This window comes from Apteryx mantelli, chromosome 7, assembly GCF_036417845.1.
Source record: "Apteryx mantelli isolate bAptMan1 chromosome 7, bAptMan1.hap1, whole genome shotgun sequence".
Lineage (NCBI taxonomy): Eukaryota > Metazoa > Chordata > Aves > Apterygiformes > Apterygidae > Apteryx > Apteryx mantelli.
This window is the reverse complement of record NC_089984.1, coordinates 20,663,073-20,681,304: the sequence shown is the minus strand read 5'-3', so window position 1 is coordinate 20,681,304 and position 18,232 is coordinate 20,663,073. Positions and strand designations below refer to the sequence as shown.

The window sequence follows — 18,232 nt, the reverse complement described above, 5'->3', positions numbered from 1 at the left end:
ACTACAGCTACATGCGCTCCTCCCCAAACTAATCACTCCCTTTTTCACGCTCGTCATCAGCCAAGACAAAGTTACCACCATTGTGCCATAACTGATTTTGAACACAAGTTTCCTCCTCTGCTGCTCAACCCCCAGAAGGTTAAAACATATGCTGACTCATACACATGCAAAACAAAACCAGGGAAGGGACAGGAACAGCGAAAACTTACCTGAAAAATTCCGAGACACAAGCATTGTTGTGAGGATTGCGCCCTGTGGGGAAGAGAGAGCAGGGATAACAGACAGCTTCACTCACTTCAGAAAGGGGCTGGGCTGACCCATAGAGAAGGGAGTGATTCAGATGCCAAAGCAGAGGCATCCTAATTCTACCCTGGAAAGCCCTTGGGTATCCAGAACTCCCACATGTGGTTGTTGGACCCAACATGGGACCGCTGAGACACTCTTGCCTTCCTGGAGTGACAGCTAGAGGCCAGGCAGAATAGCCTAGGACATGTAAAGTGGCACTAAGAGTTATGTTTAGACACATAGTTTCTTCCTGGCTTTTAAATAGCAGGTAACTGCTCCATATGGGAGCCAGAGGGGTCTCCCTAGGTACAGGCAGGCATCATCTGATACCCTGCTACTAGGAGGCAGAGATGATCAAGATTTAGCACCAGAATTTAAGAATTAGTTGCTCTATTTCAATTCTCTTGCAAGAAAGTAGAAGGGGTGATTATGCAGCACAGAGGAAAAGAGGCAGGAGAAACAGCTTTGGAGAAAGAAGCTACCCAGCTCCTCAATATAAACTACTTTATTATCCTGTACTGGAAGACCACATAAGGTATTCCACTAATGTTAGTGAGCTAATCTTTAAAAAAAAATTACTGTTGCTAGGAAGGTACTAACCTCAAATTCAGAGGACTGAAAAACAAACAAAACTCCAAACTAACATATACTCACCTTCAGCTTCCTTCTAGCATTGAACTTTCTCAAGCATTCCACAGTCTCCTGCCTGTGCATCATTGAAGCAACAGTGGATCGTTGCTGAAAAACAGGAACAAGAAAAGATCAGCAACTTATTTAACCAAATCAGCCAGCAAAGTTCTCTCTACTTGCACACAGCATGATATGCAAACTAACATGGCCGAGCCTCTCACCTCTGCATGGCTGCAAAATGCTGCAAGCAGTTTATAACTTACAAACTTATCAATATAGCAAGAAGTGTTAAGTCAGGATGGCTATTACAGGTCAGTACCTGAGAAACTGTGACTGAGGGGAGGCACTACAGAAAAGGTCTAGACTGTATTAGTAACAGCTCCAAAGCAAAACACCCAGCAATAAATAAATACTAGTGAGTGGCATTCCTCTTGGACATAGCAGCTCACTGAATCTAAGTGCTTAACTAGCAGGGGGCTCAGCATCTTTGCATCAGTTTAGCAGAAACAGATTTTCAGTGTGTAACAGGGAGGATCATATGGCTCTATTGTATCAATGCAAAAACCTGAGCATAACCTCTAGCTAGTGATGCACACCTGTCACCCACAGTAGACTGGGATCCCAAGCTGCAAAAAGAGAACTTCCCAGAAGTGTTGCCAGTCATTTAGAGCACATGAGGAAGCCAGGGACTGATGTTGCCAGTCATTTAGAGCACATGAGGAAGCCAGGGACTGATGTTGCCAGTCATTTAGAGCACATGAGGAAGCCAGAGACCAATGCCAAAGTAGCTGTTGCTTTGCGTAGAGCTGCAAGCCTGAATTCCCTTTACAAGGACAGCGGGTGAATGACTAGCTTGGCAGACTAAGGTGTACAAACCCTCTATTAGCTCTCTCCTGCTTGGAAAAAATTCTTTAATAGCTGAGAGAACTGTAAACCATGCCCAGATTCAGCTAGTTTCATGGGAAATATCTGCTTCAATCCTGTTTTCAAAGCTAATCACCTGCTGCAGTATACATTAGTTAAGTGTGGAGGGAGAAGGTAGCTGTTAGGCTGTCTAACAGCCTTGATGGTCACTGCTCATGCAGCCTACTTAGGAGTGAAAGTGATGCCCAGTTGTTCAATTTGTCTTAAAAGGTTTGGGACATACACTTCAGAAGGTTACAGATGCTACGAAAGTCAGTGTCTCAGATAAACAGGACCTGCTACTGCATTTACTTCAGAGGAAAAATGTATTTCCAGAGAGAAAACGTATGTTGCATACAGGGAATTCACAGGGCAAATGGAAACAGCAGACTCCAAAACAGGCAGTTTGGGTGAGAGACAGAAATGACTATGAAACGAAACCAAACTCTTCATAATTTAGGCTCGGAAAGCCTCTCTTGAACTGTTTTATATTACGTTGCCATGGGGAGTGAGCTATAACAATACGTACAACTTTGGTTTCATGCATTGGCACAAAAGTTAAAAATATGGGAACTGCTATTGATTACAAGCATGAGGGGAGGAAAAAAACAACCCAGAGATGCCCGAAGTCTCAGTTAGTGTAAGGTTTTGACTTACAAGGATCTTGCATCACTTGACAGCAGAAGACACACTACTGCTACACAGACATTCACATATATAAGTTCAAATTGCTAATTTGCTATTTTATGGCAGATGGAAAAACTACCAGTTTCTTAAGAACAAATGAGCTAAGGAACACACTTTAAAAACAACCTAGAAAGCAGATGTATGCTACAGTATTACAAGAGCATCTGGTTAGACTTAGGTGGAACCATTTCATCTTGCTGAGAAAAAAGGGGTGGTGCTACTCCCCAAACTCTGCTGCATTCCAGGATTTCCTTGCCAGCTTTGCAAGCTCCATGGAATAGCAGAAGACATTTATTTGCTTTCAGGTTTACAGCTACTTAGCTGCCATACGGTGGAAATGTTCCAAAATTGCAAAGATGCAATGCAATAAACTGAAGTATAGATGCAAACAAAATAATCCTAAAATATTTTGTCTGATTCCAATCTCCATCTGACATTGCGCGATGATTTGTATTGGAAGTGGAGATGAGGGGAAAACCAGAAACTACAGACATTCAAAAAACTGTTCTAAAAAATAAGTGATTTTTTTTTCTTACAGTGGCAATAAAAGCACCACAAAACGACAAAGTTGTCTTGCTGCAGGTCAACCTCCAAAAATCACAGTTTGAAGTATTTAAAATATTCTGGGCTTAAGAGTAAGCCACAAACCAACCTGTAACAGAGGAACACACTTACGCAGACCCATGGATGTTTGAGAGCCTGGTCAGCTGTGATGCGCTTTGCTGGGTTTATCGTCAGCATTTGATTGATTAAATTCTTTGCTTCAGGAGTCACAGTGTCCCACTCAGGTGATGGGAACTGAAAGAGGAAGAAGAAAGAGATGATTAACTAAAAATATCTTCTCCAACTAGCAGAAGGGATTTTCCCTCCCACCCAGCTGAACTCTAGCTTTTCCCCTTTTGGTACCAGGGCTAACATATTTGAAAAAAAACCATAAATTTTTGTGAAAGCCTGAATTGAATGAAAATTCTACAGAATCCAACAAATGAATGATACCAGACAGCAGGACATACCTGTACCATTCAGCAAATACAGGCAGGAAGATTAACAGCTTTAAAAGCCTTTAGGATTCAGTCAGACCTTTGAATTTCATTCATACTCACCAGTCAAAAAAGTACAGTCATAGATCTTTTTAACTGAGTTGTGACATGAAAAACACAAGCATTATTTTTTTTTTTTAGCTCATCTTGCTTTCTCTAGCATGCTAAAAAGCTATAACAGCATATACAATATCACAAACACTTATCTATAGCAAAACCTTGTGAAAGCGATAATGGCTAACACACAACATCCCATCAGGTACAGTATATTTTCCCCACCATAAAGTACACTATAATGGAATAACACCAGGCACTTAGGTGTAAGCAAGGCACCAGAAAGTTGTTAATGAGCATCTACCATACCAGAAATCATTGCTTGCAGAGCAAGAGAGATGCAATAGTGGATGGGAACACAGAAGCACAGAAACAAAGAACAGAACATCAAGTATTTCAGCTGCTGATCATCCATGAGGGGTAACTGTTCTCTTCTATAGTTCCAGTAATGATAAAGATGGGATATTTAAGCCATCCTCCAGATGCTTGGATGTGGTACAGATGACAGCACATTGAGACTAAATGCAGTATGTCTCACCCCTATAAGCCTACTGTACATGTTACAAATACAGATGAACTTGGCAGCACAAAGATAAATCTGCTGTTGGGTTAAAAGTCCTCTGTTTTTAAAGGCGGGGAGGGGGCAGAGGGAGGAGGAACAAAGGAAGATGGAACTGCATTGAGAACAGTTCCTTACAGTACTACAACACTTAGAGGAACTTTATTCCATCTCTCTTCTGCATGTTGTTCTTTGCTCAGTTGGGTCATGAAAATACACTCATCATACTCAATTTGCATATAATCTTTCTTCTGCATTCTCAGGCATCAGCAAAGCATTATATAATTTGTTCTGCAAACACTTCAAGGGACTATTTAAAAATCATAATATTGAGCTTTCAGCCAGAACACTTCCCACCCTTGCATTAACTCAAAAATATTCATGGTCACACCTTGCAAAACCCCTACTGAACAACACAAAGTCTAATTCACAGTTACCACTTCCTCTGTGGGTCAAGAGATAACAGTCCAGTACATACAGATCCCTAGACGCTGAGGTAAGGACACCAGGGGCATGTATGCCAGTAAAACTTGAGCTGTTTTCTGCCAGGCAAAACAAGGGAAGAATCTACTGGAACTTGTTCATTATATATAGGAATGCAAAAACAGGAAGATGAACTATAGGAGGTGTCAGGATTAGGCACTTAACTCTCCATTACTTGCAAAAAGACTTAGACATTTAATTCCCAAAGTACTTTGAAAATCCACATCTAAATAATTAGTGCAAAAACACTTAAAAAGAGAACAAGCAACACAGGAAGAACACAGGAACAAGAGAGGCAGGAAGGCAAGAGAAGAATAGAAGTGCATTTAAGGCTATCAAATACAAAGACATTACTTTCCTTTCATTCAGGAAGCCACTGAGCTAGGCAGATCTTTGTTCTCACCATGTGCAGCCGCTCTGCTGGTCTCAGACACAGAAGCTGGGTGGAAACTGGGGTCCAGCAGAACCCCAGGTTTCTGTGTACCACCCCCAGGGCAGCCTGCGAAATGAACTCCCCAGCTTCCTCTTGATACTTGTGCCCACAGGTTTTGAACTACAAGTTCAGGAGTTCCTTCTTCCTTCCCAAGCCTCCTCACTTGGAAGAATTTGTGTCAAGTATCCAAACTACTGTACCCAGATCAGGTTTTACATCGTCTTTACTCAGTTCTAACCTCCTTGCTATTCCTCTCCTTCAGACACTTCTTAAACCTCAGTTTGGTCATGCTCTGAGAACTGCCCCAGGATCTGCCTGGCTTCTTACCAGAGTCTCAAACTCACTATGCTGATCCCCACCACCAAACCACCCCCCCAAGGCCCCAGTCATTCAGTCTACTCACAGGGCTCCACACTTTCCACAGCTGGAAGAAATTCCACTGTGAAGCAGAGGAGAGCTGAGGCTGTAAGTTAAGCTATTTTTTCCTTAGAACGCTTCCTCACACTTTTAGTGAGGCCTTGATAAAGACAGACTCTCTCATTCTATTTTCCCTCTGCTCTGCCTTAAAGAGTTAGCACTGGTAAAGCCTTCAGGACTTTGCTGTGGTAAATGCACTAGAAGATACCATTTCCTATCATCTGCATTTCCAGCTCTCCATTTCCCTAATGACCAGCAGTGCCCTGATGCCCACTACAATGCTTTCCACATATCCTTTTAGTAGCCCCATACAGTATACCAGGCAGTGAAGACAACAAGGTGTATGAACATGCCAAACATCATCACTTTGCACAGTAGCTTGGGGCCTGCTGCTGGACACCAAGTAAAATAACAGCATGTTTTGGATGGCTAAGTGGAACAGTACTTCTACACCCATGCAGGTACTCAGCAAGAAAGTGCCCTTACGTCATAGGCTCCGGCTTTGATCTGCTGATAGAGTTTGTGCTGATCTTCATCCCAAAAGGGAGGGTACCCCACTAGTAATATGTACAGAATCACTCCTGGGAGGGAGAGACACAGATACACTATGGTTAGGCTAATATGCCAGTTACTCCTTCAGCCCCTCTTCCTTCCCTCTTGACACTCCCCAGGGCAATGACTTCATTTGCATCTTCATTTGCCATCATAGTCTTACAAGGTGCTGGAAGACAGTACAGATCTCTCCTCTGCTGAACCCTGCCCTGGCACTTCATGTTCAGCTCTTATCCCCTGCTGCCAGGAGCGAGAACGAGATGCAGGATGTCCTTCTACCCTCCTCCCCTGGCTGTCATAGCTGCTGAGCCGCAACTCCCAGCTGCTCTAAGGATAACCCAAGCCACATCCCTTGGGGTTGCTGGCAGCAAGGGACTTCTTAACAAGGAACAGCTTTTTAGATGCTTGTTGTGCATGCTCTTGGGACAGTAAGCCATCGACAAAACTAACACTGCTGGCCTGCAGAGACACATTTAGTTCATGTCAGGCAACACTGATACCACATAGCTTTAAACTTATCAGTCCCAGATACATTTACATTTTGTTTTTTCCTTTTAAAAATCAGCTCCCTTCAATATTTCATCTTCTACATAGTTAGCGTAATAGAAAATTGCTACAGTGACCTAAATAACTGACTCTGCAAAGCACAAACAGGTTCTATCTTGAGTCTCAAACATGCAGTAGGTGGACTGAAGAAAGGATTAGGAATCAAAATCAAATGAATTCAGGCTCCAGTATTAACTCTGTCTACACAAGGTGCTTATTCTCAGTGTGCCTTCATCTCTCCACCTGTCAAGAAGGAGCAGTGAATTCCCTCCCAGCAACAGATTGTAAGGAATTGCTCCTATAAATGAAAAGGTGATGTGCAAATGTAAAATGTTTTGATGGAATCTTACCACATGCCCATATATCCACTGGTTTTCCATAAGGATCTTTTCTTAAGACTTCAGGGGAGAGGTAGCCTGGAGTGCCAGCAAACCCTGCCAGGAAATGGATGACATGAAGTACTTACAGTCCCCAAGCAGAAAAGATATGTTGTGATATCACAAAATCCACTAATGGTAGCCAAAGTTCAAAACCCATTCCCTCCCACCCCATGCATATCTGCTAGAGATACAGATACCTCTGGTAGACCAGCAGAAAGGGGAAAAAAATAATTGGATTGGGTTAAGCATCTATGCGTTGCTTAACAAGTCAAAACGGAAAAGAAAGAAGGGATGTATCACGCAGCTGAGTACAAACTCCTGTGCCAGGCCTCAGATCATCGCTACATATACGACTTGGAGTTTGAAAATGCTAGACATGGATGGGACACAACCCATGGCCAAATGGTGTGGGCAGACCGGGACGAGCAGCCATCTCTCCAGAGTCTCCACAGCACTGCAGAATCTCAGAGCTGATGCTTAGCCTGAGAAGGTCTCATTTCTAAATCTGTTTTACCTAAACAAAGACAATGCCAGATCCAAATGTGCCTGAGGAAGGCCAGGTCAAACTTATTTCTGTAAAATGACCAAACAAAATTCCAGATCTCAACACTCCTGAGCAGTAGGAAAATTTGCAACAGGGTCTAAACTTAGCAGCTGCATTCATCTCTAACACTAGCACCTACTGAACACTGAGAAGAAAAATAGAGAATAAACAGTCACATCTTCTGCCTTTACTTATCATATTCTTTCTTCTATCACACCTTGGTTTGTGCTTAAGGACCTAGAGGTTGGGATGCTAGGAAAGGAAGTAGCAATGCTGAATACATGCAAGCGTGCTGAAAGAGCTGAGAGAAAATATTCAGGGTGACTGCAACTCAACCAGGCTCCAGGAAGGAGGTGAGCAAAAGTGGGAAAGCTCAAACACTCTTACCAAACCAGGCCTGCTGCTCTCCCTGCACTTCTATAGCCAGTCCGAAGTCAGCCAGTTTGACAGCAGCACCCTTACATTTACTTGCCAGTAGCAAATTCTCAGGCTGGGGAGAAGAAAGAAGAAAGCAGGTAAGAATGAAAGATTGATATCCTCTTTAAAGCCTCCTGCCTCAGTATTCACATCATTTAAGCTGACTGAATTTAGCAGGCACATACTAAAGCTGTCTGGACTCAGGGAGAGCAACAGCAACTAACAGCCTTGACCTACAGTGGCAGAAAATTCTCAAGTCTAACGCAAATTCTCTTCTGTTCCTCCTAAAATCCTCTACAGGAGCCAGAGCCTCTCCCAGCCCAGCCTGCACTTTATATGCTGACACCAGAGGGCACTGACAGTACAGTTCCTGCAGCACAGAACCCAAAATTTGTTTCTGTTATCCCCGCAGAAAGCAGGGAGGGGAAGAAGATGCAGCAGATACAATCTGCAGTGATGTTTCTCCCCACAAACATTACATAGTCCCCAAGGCACTGGAAAAGTAAATATGATGCTAATAAGGGCTGCTAAATAGAGATCTGTAATATGGGAAGGCGTCATCTAGACAGGCAGTAGCTTTCATCCCTTACAGAAAAAGCCTCAGCCTCATATTGGCATAAACAGCACAGCAATAAGTAGTCTCATAAGCTCTTTTTCCACGCTATGAATCCTCATTTACAGCAATGTAAAATATGCTATTTTGCCACTACCTCTCACCTACACCACGGGCAGCCATGTCACTTCTCCCATGTGCCAGGAATGTGAGAGAGAGTTTTTTGCCCTTCACATTTCCACCTCACATGAATCTCTCTTCGATCATAATTCTGCTGTGCTCCAGCACAAGACTTCAGCACTTAACACAATTCCCAAAATTGTACTGAGACAATGAACGGCCTCCTTTGAAGTGTCCGAGCAGCTAGTTACAGGAGTCCTCTTTGAAACTCCAAAGCCTTGAACATGATGGCTATGACAGCTCAGCAGGAAACTCAACTTGTAGACAGGGACAAGCCAGGACAGAATCGTTAATTTTCATCCTACCCCTTTCTGAACATATGTGCAATACATATCAACTTGAGTTTTTAATCTAGCAAGACACATGCCTGGGAATTCGGAAGCAGAACTTGGTCTCAGTTTCACAAATTTGGTGGAGGTCTTGTTTGCAGCCTGCTCACTATTTTCACCCCACTGTGACCATACACCACTGTTCTGCCTGACAGGAATAGGATACTTTCCTCATTCACCTGCTCCCTTAGAGTGTGGGACTACTGGGCATGTGCCTTGCTTTTGCTCTGAATGAAGATAAAATGGCTTTGCTTGTCACAGTCCTTGCCGTAAGCAGCATGGAAGGAAGAGGTACTGGGTCTCAATACATTTTGAGGCCTCTGGCTCTTCGCTATATTGGAAGTGAAGAAGACTGTGTTAATTAAGCTACATGGATGAAAACTCACCAGCACAAACAAGTTCCTAAACCCTCCCAAATTCAGACCACACCTGGGCTTGGCTTGACTAAGAAACAGTGAAATTTAAGTCAGGCTTATACTAGCTAAGCACTATTTGCCTCTAAAATACAGCTACGAACACCTTAAGGCTAATGGTGCTTATCCATGTGCACGTTTGCCAACATATGAGTTGTCTCAGGTTTCACATACTCTTTGGTATAAATGTGAATACATACCCCAATTTCTTACTGTCCCTATGGGCAGCTCAATATTTGAAGTTCTTTAAGGGCATGCCAGCCAAAAGACCAGCTTAGAAAAAGGAGGTGCAGAAGACAAAACTTTGCATGAAGCAAGCTCTGCAGTTATTACACGCTGATCCTGAAGGCCAAGTTTTTGGCAAGGAGCTAGAATATTAAATAAAGAGCACAGCATCATTTATTGCTAAAAAGAATGGCTACTCCTCAGACCTGGATAGTTTCAGTGAATCAGAACAGGTGACAGAAGAAACACATTAACTATGAGGGGAGAGTCTAACACCTGATAAATTTTGAACAAGATCACAATTTTAACACAAACAAAACTTGGGGAGCAAAACAGATGATGTCTTTTCAGAGTGCACCATCCTGAACATAGGATGCAAAGGAAAACTCATACCATCCTGTACTAGAAGACACTACCCATTTCCACGGAAGCCCTCCTTAGCAGAGCCTCTTGGAGGTTACCTTCCTCAAGAGCAGTGTCAGCGCTAATCCAGATCATCTTGGTCATTCCACAGCAGATCACTTCCATCTTTTCACAGTGCTCTGAGTCAGAAGGCCAATAAAGTGTTGCAAGAGAATTTGCCAGAAACATTAAGGGTTGACAGTTGTTCACTAGATTGAAACACTGGGGAAACACTGCCACTGAACTTACAACATGTATTTACCATGCTCTCTGCAAAGTATTTTTATACCTTTCTGTATGTGTTCTACAACAAACCATCACTAATAGCAGGTGTCATCCTGCATTAATTTTACTGGAACACTGGTGGCCATCACCATTCCTACTTTAGACAGAGAAGGCTGCAGGGCAGGCAGACCTTCCGGCACAAGGCTTGTCATTCTGGAGCCTGCCCAGCTCCCAGTACAGCTGGCACTGTGTGGGAAAGGAGTTTAAGTAACTCCACTGCGGGGGCTCTGGGTCTATAAATGTGTTAGAATGTGGCAAATGGTCGATTCACCCCGTGTTTAACTGGCCAGTAGTTTGTTTTTCTGTTTGTTTTTTTGTTTTTTTAGATTAGAAGCTTCTACTGATGAGGAAGAAAGAAATGGATGAAAAATTCTTGTTGTGCATCTCTTTCCTAGCCCAATGGCATGTGTTTGGCAATTCAAGTGCAGAATAAAAATATACATGTTCTGTGTAGACAAACTCATCTTGGCAGATTGAACAGAGAGTACCTCAGGTCTCTAGAGATCTCTTCAACAACAGACTAGAAAAAGTCCTTCATTCTAATGAATCCTACCCAAATTTCTCTGAAAGCCTATCGTTCCCAAGGATCACAACTACCCCATCCCAGAGCTGCCTCAGAAAGGCTGACAGCTGGCAAAATTCATGAAGTCCAGACCCAAAACTTCCTTGGGAGTTCAGCATAACCTCTGGAAAAATCCAGAAAAGCAAATTTGTGCTTCAGGAACCTCTGAGCCCAGTTCAAGTGGGGGGGGGGGGGGGAAAGCCCTGCCAGCTGGCAACAAGTATTCCTCTTCCAATGATCCCCTGGCTGCTCTCCTCAGCCTCTGTGGCACGGAGGAAATATTACCTTCAAGTCCCTGTGCACGATATCATGCTGGTGAATGTGATTCACACTCTCCAGTATCTGATGAATACAGTGGCTGCAAGATAAAGGGAGAGACACACAGGGTTACGCGCACACACACACACACACATACACTTGACATCTCATCTCATTCCAGAACTATTTCCCTAACTTTTATATTTGTACCACGGAGAGTTCAGGACTCCAGGCCAACTCCCTTTGTCCTGCCCACTGGATGCCATAGCTCAGTATTGTCACAGCTGGACTCCCACCCTCCAGCAACAGGATGCTAAACACATCCCAGCTATGACAGGACCTCAAAGCCTCTGTCCTGCCTCCCATCACCTCCTTTCCTTCCTTCTCTTCACACTACATATCCCATTTGTTTCTTCAGCCAATTTCTTCATGCAGGAGAACTGAGGCACCTGAGTATCTGCAAACTGGCAGAGACTGCTAGTTTATCTGCAAACTATCAGCAGCTGAGACTGGGCAAACAGGGCCAAACCACTCCGGGAAACATTCAGTTGGGCTAGTCCAGAGCAAAGAATAAACTTTTGGAAAGCAGCAGCCCCAACAAACTCCTGGGTGCCTGCCAGGTTGCAAAGCTTTCAGAGCAGCATCTCAAGCACTTTACATACACAATGTGTGCACACACCCGTTTGCTGGGTGCCTTTTAAGTACAGATCCCACTTAAGGGGCTAGTGATTTGAAAAGCAGACTCATTCCCTGTTGAGTGCACTGTGCCACACACCCCTAACTCATAGAAAACTGATGCCTCTGCTACTCTCATTGCTGTAACCACATGGGAAAAAGACCTATTATTAACACCTGTCATATAAGGACAGCACAACATACCCGTGGGTGAGATTTCTGGTAGAAATCATCTGCTAAAAACTTCCTCAGCTCCCAAGATTAAGCTGATAAAGCATAAGTACATTTGCACCTAAGTGAGATTCTAACAAAATACTCCTCTCAATGTGGAAAGGATTAGGGATTTTGACAGCTTGCACAGCTGGGCAGTAAGAAAGCAGATGTGGGCAACTCAGTCTGTGTTCTGTGACAATTCTCACTGCAGGAGCATTGAGTCCCCTTGTTGAACTTTGCGAGTCTCATGGGAACAAATTTGAAACAAGTGAAATATGTCAGGGAAGGGAAATTGGCTACTGGAAAAGATGGGACGAGGGTGAAGGGAGCAAGAGGGGAGGATGTGCAGCACAGTGTAACTGTTACCCCCCGCTTCTAAGAGCTGGCAGTACAATCCTCAGGGTAGCAATCCATGAATATATCCCCGCTCCCAAAACAAAAAATGTATAATTAGAACAGAGTTGAGTCTGAGCAAGAGAGATTTTCTGGCCAAAAATGGCAAAAGTGTGAGGTGTCCCAGGCGAGCCAAGTGCAGCGGATTGGCACAGACCTCACTCCCTTGCTCTCCCAGCCTGCTCTGGAATTCAGCTCGGCATGGGGAAAGAAAGGGAGGAGTTTCACTCAATCATCTTGTGGGCACTGCAAGGCCTGGCCAGCTGAAAGTCAGAGGGCTGAGCACTCTTAGGAAAGCAACAGACACTCCCTTTCCCCTAGCCTACCCATAATTTTCTGGATCAGTGTCCTTCACTGCCAGCTCCTGACCATTTCAGGGAACAGACATTGGCAAGAGAGGCAGAGGGAAGGACGGTGATAACCCCCAAACTTCCCAACTTCAGGGCAGAATGGGTTGAGTGACTGTGTGCATGTGAGACGCTGTGCCTACAACATCCATACAACCCTGCTGAAAATGTCCACAGGGCTCCCAGATCTCTCTGCTGGGAGCTCCCTTGTAGACAACCAGCCTGCTGGCCTTCCCTGTCACCAGATGGCTCGCCAGTGGAGCATGCTGTGCAATGCAATGCTTCACTTGAGAGCATCGTGCAATGCCCAGAAGACAGCAGCTGTAAGCGCATCACAGGGAAAGCAAGTAAGCACCCACACGTTCCATAAGAGTACATACATGAATACTCCGGATCACACCCTTTCCTTCCTTATGTTCAGGAAAGGCATGCTGTCCTCATCACAGCTCCCACCTCAACCTGGTGTGCTCACCACTTCAGTACAAGCACCTTCACAGTATTGCCAGCTGAACTCCCCCTGCAGCAACACCCACTAGTCACTTCTTCCCCCTTTCCTCTCACAGCTCTCCCCAACTCCTGCTCCTGTGAGGATTAGGATGGAATAAGCACACAGGTGCAGAATAAGCAGAGGTGAAACATCCCCATCAGGTCACTCCCAGGTCCTGCTAAAGCAGAACAGAAGCTGCCTAATCCCAGGCTTGATTCCAAATGCTCCATGTCCAAAAGATGAGTCGGAGAGCACCCTGGGCTATTGCCGCACAAATCGCCCACCTGCCTGAACAGCATAGTCCATTTCAGGGAACTCACACATAGGGAGAGAAGGAACACTCCAAAAAGGAAGGGCAGAACTTTAAATCTGCTTAATATCAAAATACAAAGGTCACTGTCAAACATTGTGCCTCTTTTCACTGCACCAGCGAGCTTACAGTCAATAGAGGGCTTTCACAGAAACATAGGCTCCCCCCAGTAAACCCATGACCTAGACACAGGTAAATTAAATGGGTCTGCCCAAAAGAAACGACACATCACTGGAACCCCAGTATGAGAAAGCAGAGGCCCAGCAGCCAGTACTCTCATGCAGCCACAGGACAGCTCTGTCCTGCATTTGCTCACTAAGGACACCCTGTCACCACCCACCAGAAAGGTCAGGCAGACAAAGCCGCTAGCAACAGACCTCCCAGGAAAGAGCACACTGCAACAGCAGCGTCTGCAAGGGGCAAGGGCTAGAGCTGTGGTGAGTCAGAGGCTGACCGGTGACAATAGTTTATGCTAATAGCAGCAGAAGAATGTTTTTTTCCGAACAGGGAGCAAGAGTTTCAGAACAAAGCCATGCACAGAAACAGCAGTCAGGAAATTCATTCCACTTGCCAACACACGTGGCACACACACAGAAGGGTCTGGAAACAGTCTCACCTGGCATCTGCTTCGCTGTAGTATTCTCTGGCGACAATATCCTCAAAGAGCTCCCCACCAGTAACCCTGAAATTTAAAATAATAAGGGAGGTTACAGAGTCTGTCCGTATGTAGCTGGGAGCCTGTACAGCACATATGTTGCCTCCCTGATCGGGCCCTTTTCCCCCCCAGAAGCCTCTCAGCAGCCTGTGCTGAACAGCTTGCGCAGGTCTACTGTAGCACAGGGGAGAAAAGGAAAACCCCACAGTCGTGGCCCAAGCACTAGTACATCCATGAGACCCCTTGGAATGTCATTTCACCAGCAGTACTCTGGACACCATTGACGTACTGGGCACAAATGGTCCATGTTCCTTTACAGAGTTTAGCATACGATAAGCTTGGCCAGAACACCCATCCTCTGATCCCTGCAGACTACCTCCCTACACAGGATAGCTGCCCTTTGCCATCCGACACTCGCACCTGCTGCCAGGAGCTTTCCTGGTCCATTCCCTACCACACCCTAAATGGATTTTTGTCAAATAGACTAGAGTCATGTACAAGGCTCAACAGGGAAAGAGAGAATTAAAATAATGCAGGTGCTTTATATCCCACTCTTAGTCAACCATCCACATGTCTGTATCACTGATGAAGCATCAAAGCCAAAGAGAGACACTTACAGATCAAAGACGAGGTAATGGAAACCTTCTTCTGAAATACTGTCATGGAGCCGCACTGCAAAAATACAATCAAGAAATGGGGATTTAGATAGCATGTAGCAAATACAACACTTCACAGATCAGACCTAACCACAAAACCAAGTTCTCCCTCAACCCCAATCAGTCTGTTAATTCCCCATGCCCTTTGCTTTGTGTGCTCACTTAGTGACCTGCAACCTATTTCCTTCTGTTATCTCAAAGGAACAGATGGGTGTCCTTCACATACACCCAACCCCTCCCCAGTGTCAAAACAAACTCTAAATACCCTGTACCGTTCTCCTACTCTAATGCTTCAGTACCCTCCTTTCACATCTGCCCACCCTTCCCTCCACACTCACGTTTTGTGAATCTCTCCCCACCCACTTTGATTTCACAAGACGAACCCTTTTCAGAATCTCCAATGAAAAAACAAAAAATCCACCTCTGAACCCACCTACATGTCAGTGCCATCATCTGTAAAGCTCAACGAATTCAGTTCCTTCCCTTTATTTTTCCTCACTCCATTCTGACTTCTACCCCAAACCCTTAACCAAAATTCTGTGCCAGTTTCCGGCCTCATTTTTCCAGATCTGTTTGTTAGCACAGACATATCTGACCACACTCCCCTTCACAAAATCTCCTTCTCCTTCAGCTTCCTTACCTACACCCTACTAGTTCTGCTCCTATCATCTGAATGACTCTTCATCTTCTCCCCTTCCTTGTTCCCTTTAACTGCCAGGATTGGGGTTGCTCCCATGGTGGGCTGCTATCCCTTAGTATTCTTTGTCCTCCTTCTGCCATGTTACCAGTGGGCAATACCAATAATTATCATATTTATGAAGCCAACACACAGGAACACATTTCTCCTTTAGTGCTGTTTCCTCCTGTCTGAGTCAAAATCTCATTTTCTTTGATATTTTTTGGATACATAGGCACCAATTCCAAGCCTGAAAGAGAAACTAAGCTCTTAATTTCATCTCACTAACCCCTCTCTATTTATCTCTTTTCTCCCCATTGGAAAACTTCTCTATATTACCTGCCAATCAAAGTCACAACCTAGCAATGCTATTTGACTCAATTCCTAAACTTTGACACTCAGACGAGGAATGGGTCATCTTCTTTATATAAGTCTCTCTAAAGTACAGTCTTTCCCTATTGATTCATTCAACTAAAACAACTAGCCCAGGCTGGATCTCAGTCACTGCAACATCTTGTTATCTACCCTTGATCAAAGTAACATTACCGTTCTCATCCCTAACAAGACAAAGACTGTTATGCTCCTCCATCATTTTAACCATGCCTCTGCATCTCTTCACTGTCTTCTGTTCTATTCTGTAAAAAATATAGGCGACCTGTCTTGACTTTCCCCACCATGACCCGTACCAAGAGGTCAATTTGCACCTCTTATTGGCTCATGATGTCAGCTACCATCACCGTCTTGGGAATGTTTCAAAGAAGCACTTGGCATACGCTCCCATCTCATATGAACAGCTTTGGTAAATGTTCTCAGCACTCTCCTCTAATCCTCCTTATAACTTTCCTTTGCTAAGACACCGTTTCACATGCACGCTAACACACACACACACACATAACAGTGTAGCACAGATGTAGCACTGAGACCACTACCAGTACTTTTCCTAAAAGCATTTCATTGTTTCCTCATTCTTCCTGCCTGACTGATTTCTTATTTCTTTTCCTGACTTAATTTACAAGATCTCTGAGCTGGTCCCCTGAGCATCTTCCTTTCCTCAGTGTTTCTATTGCACCTAACTGTAGGGCTCTGGGAGGGGTATTCTACACATGACACAATGCTGGAAAAAAGTAATTACAGTGAGAGTAACAGGAGAGCAGGTGTTTCAGGTGAAACATGCTGCTGCTAAAGCATGAAAACAGAGACACATCACCTTTAAGAATTAAGTTCCTCGAAACACTCTGCAAAAAAATCTCCTCCAAGTAAGCAGCTTTAGCTGGCTTTGTAGTAGCCTCCGTACACTACGACTTTGTGTTTATATGAAAAATGCACTTCAAACTTGCCTCCTGAGCACTTGGCAGGATCCAATAGAGGTAGCACTACAAAAATGCAACAGAGAAGGAGGGCATTTCCTAGAAGAAAAGATTTCCATTCAAGACTAGAAACAAGAGGGAAAGTGGCTGAAACAGACCCTTGGATTCCCAGCACAGGGCAGGTTCTCACTCCAACATCATGAGACTAGTTGAGTATATGCAAGAGCCAGGCATGTAAACAAGAGCTAAGGGCCAGGACACAGACCAAAATCTACTAAGGACCTTACGAAGAAGGAACAAGGAACAGATGAAAAAACTCTAAGGAAAGCTGAGATGTGCTAGGAAGGTCGTGTCCAGCGACACTGAGTGTGCAAAAAAAAGCATTTTCCTCCCTCTAGCACCTGAAAGGTCGAAGTGCTGGTAGAACGCCCAAATCAAAGGGGAGAGCAGCATGAATGAAATCCCTGCAGAGGAGAAGTGGAGCGACTGATACCAAGAGCAGTGCCATGAAGAGAGAGCAGCAAACACATCTGCAGGTAGAAGGGAGAAACAGTGAACCATAAACTCTGACACAAAGATGTAGACAGCAAATTAAACCACATAAACACACGAAACACAAATGAGCTGATCGGTGCTATTTATTCATTCTGAGGAAAGCAATTTTGTCGGATACATTTTGAGAAAGGAAGGAAGTAGAGATTCAGCTGGTAAAGACCAGCAGAGGCAGCAGAAAGAGCCTTTGAGGCCAGTAAAACACTACTTGTATTCTTAGGTGTGGAACCATGACAGGAGGACATAGAGAGACAGCTCCTAAATACCGATGTGGTAGGTCACCTTCAGGCTGCCAGCAGAAGAAGGGAGCAGGCCTTGGAGGCAGGATGCAGGTCGTTAACTTAACACAGGAGCTGCTTCCTTGTGACGGCCCAGAGGGATGCAGAACAAAATCTGCCTAGGATTCAATGTGCTGAACAAAGCTCAGGGAATAACGGTAGAACAGCAAAACCAAGAAAAGCTATAGGAAAGATGAAAGTGGGCACGACTACTCTACAGAGGAATAATTAGCAGCAGCTCAAAACATTAGGCTTAAAGGGTGGAGGGGAGTGGGGCTGAGGGAAGTCAAGAAAGATTAAGGAAAGTCTGAATATACCAAAACTCTTGTGACTTTCAATTCCAGCCCACACCTGTTTCATACTGATGTTGATGGGGAGAAATAAAAGTAATGTCCAGTGGTAGAGCAGCAGGAGCACTTAGTGCCATTTCATCCAAAAGTATTGCCTACCTACTTTTCAACCTTGCCACAAGAGCTGGCCCTCTTGACTAGAGAGGATCTAGAAAGGATACTGCCACTAGAAAGCTCCTGCCACTATTCGCTCCAC

At 44.4% G+C, this 18,232-nt stretch overlaps 1 protein-coding gene across 11 annotated transcripts in view; it reads right to left on the bottom strand.

The window, feature by feature from the left end:
• Positions 1-18,232, bottom strand: part of CAMK2G (calcium/calmodulin dependent protein kinase II gamma) — a 123,558-nt gene that overhangs the window by 40,082 nt on the left and 65,244 nt on the right. For all 11 annotated transcript variants that reach the window (XR_010884717.1, XR_010884718.1, XM_067299904.1 and 8 more), the window contains exons 4-12: positions 14,835-14,889; positions 14,179-14,244; positions 11,165-11,237; positions 7,901-8,003; positions 6,940-7,023; positions 5,978-6,072; positions 3,181-3,303; positions 940-1,023; positions 210-252 (exon numbers count right to left, since the gene is read on the bottom strand). Coding sequence is in view for 9 of the 11 variants with exons in the window: in XM_067299904.1 (XP_067156005.1) it covers positions 210-252; positions 940-1,023; positions 3,181-3,303; positions 5,978-6,072; positions 6,940-7,023; positions 7,901-8,003; positions 11,165-11,237; positions 14,179-14,244; positions 14,835-14,889 (726 nt within the window). In the remaining 2 variants the exon portion in view is untranslated. The remainder of the gene's footprint in view (positions 1-209; positions 253-939; positions 1,024-3,180; positions 3,304-5,977; positions 6,073-6,939; positions 7,024-7,900; positions 8,004-11,164; positions 11,238-14,178; positions 14,245-14,834; positions 14,890-18,232) is intronic.